Source organism: Penaeus monodon, chromosome 29, assembly GCF_015228065.2.
Source record: "Penaeus monodon isolate SGIC_2016 chromosome 29, NSTDA_Pmon_1, whole genome shotgun sequence".
NCBI classification, from domain to species: Eukaryota; Metazoa; Arthropoda; class Malacostraca; order Decapoda; family Penaeidae; genus Penaeus; species Penaeus monodon.
In genome coordinates, this window is record NC_051414.1 from 29,603,579 (window position 1) to 29,604,246 (window position 668).

At 40.4% G+C, this 668-nt stretch overlaps 1 protein-coding gene across 1 annotated transcript in view; it reads right to left on the reverse strand.

The window, feature by feature from the left end:
- LOC119591831 (keratin-associated protein 5-4-like) overlaps positions 1-668 on the reverse strand; it is a 6,152-nt gene that overhangs the window by 4,991 nt on the left and 493 nt on the right. The window contains exons 2-3 of the mRNA XM_037940574.1: positions 580-666; positions 102-338 (exon numbers count right to left, since the gene is read on the reverse strand). Of these exons, the coding sequence (XP_037796502.1) occupies positions 102-338; positions 580-666 (324 nt within the window). The remainder of the gene's footprint in view (positions 1-101; positions 339-579; positions 667-668) is intronic.

Genomic DNA, 668 nt, shown 5'->3' on the forward strand with positions numbered 1-668 from the left:
TTTCCTACTTTTACCATTATCACACTTCCATAAATACTAATGATACCAATGAAAATGAGGTTAACTAATCACAAACCTATAAAGCCGAGAATAAAACTCACTTGGAATGCAACAGTAGCAATTCTTCCCTTCACAGCATCTCGTCACCCTGCCGTTGCATCCTTTCCTTCCCACAATGCAATGGCCTCCTGCGTCGAGGCACATCTGCGAAATCTTGCAGCCGCAACACTTGCAACCTGCTTTGCAATCATCGATCTCCAGCTCGGTCTCGTCACATGACTTTTTGCAAGAACCTGCGTACCTGTCTCTGCAACTTGTGTTGATCTGGTTCGTGCAATCTGTTGGTTTAGTGTAATGATATTCTTAATAAAGTTGGTTAGTTTAGGATCTCTCATACTACCTGCTACCTGCCTTGTATTACTTTATAGATGCGACAATGTTTCAGTGCTGAGTTTTTTCTACTTTATTATTAGTGATATGCTTGCAGTTTAGATATTATAAAGTCTCACACAGTACCGACAGCCTATCAGTTATAAAATGTTAAAAAAGATAGATGGCAAAAATTGAAAAAATACTCACTAATACAGCAGCTGCAGCGGAGACCAGTACAGAGGCAAGGATTTCTGAAATCACATGAACGGTCCCAAATATTACAGCGGCCACCAACT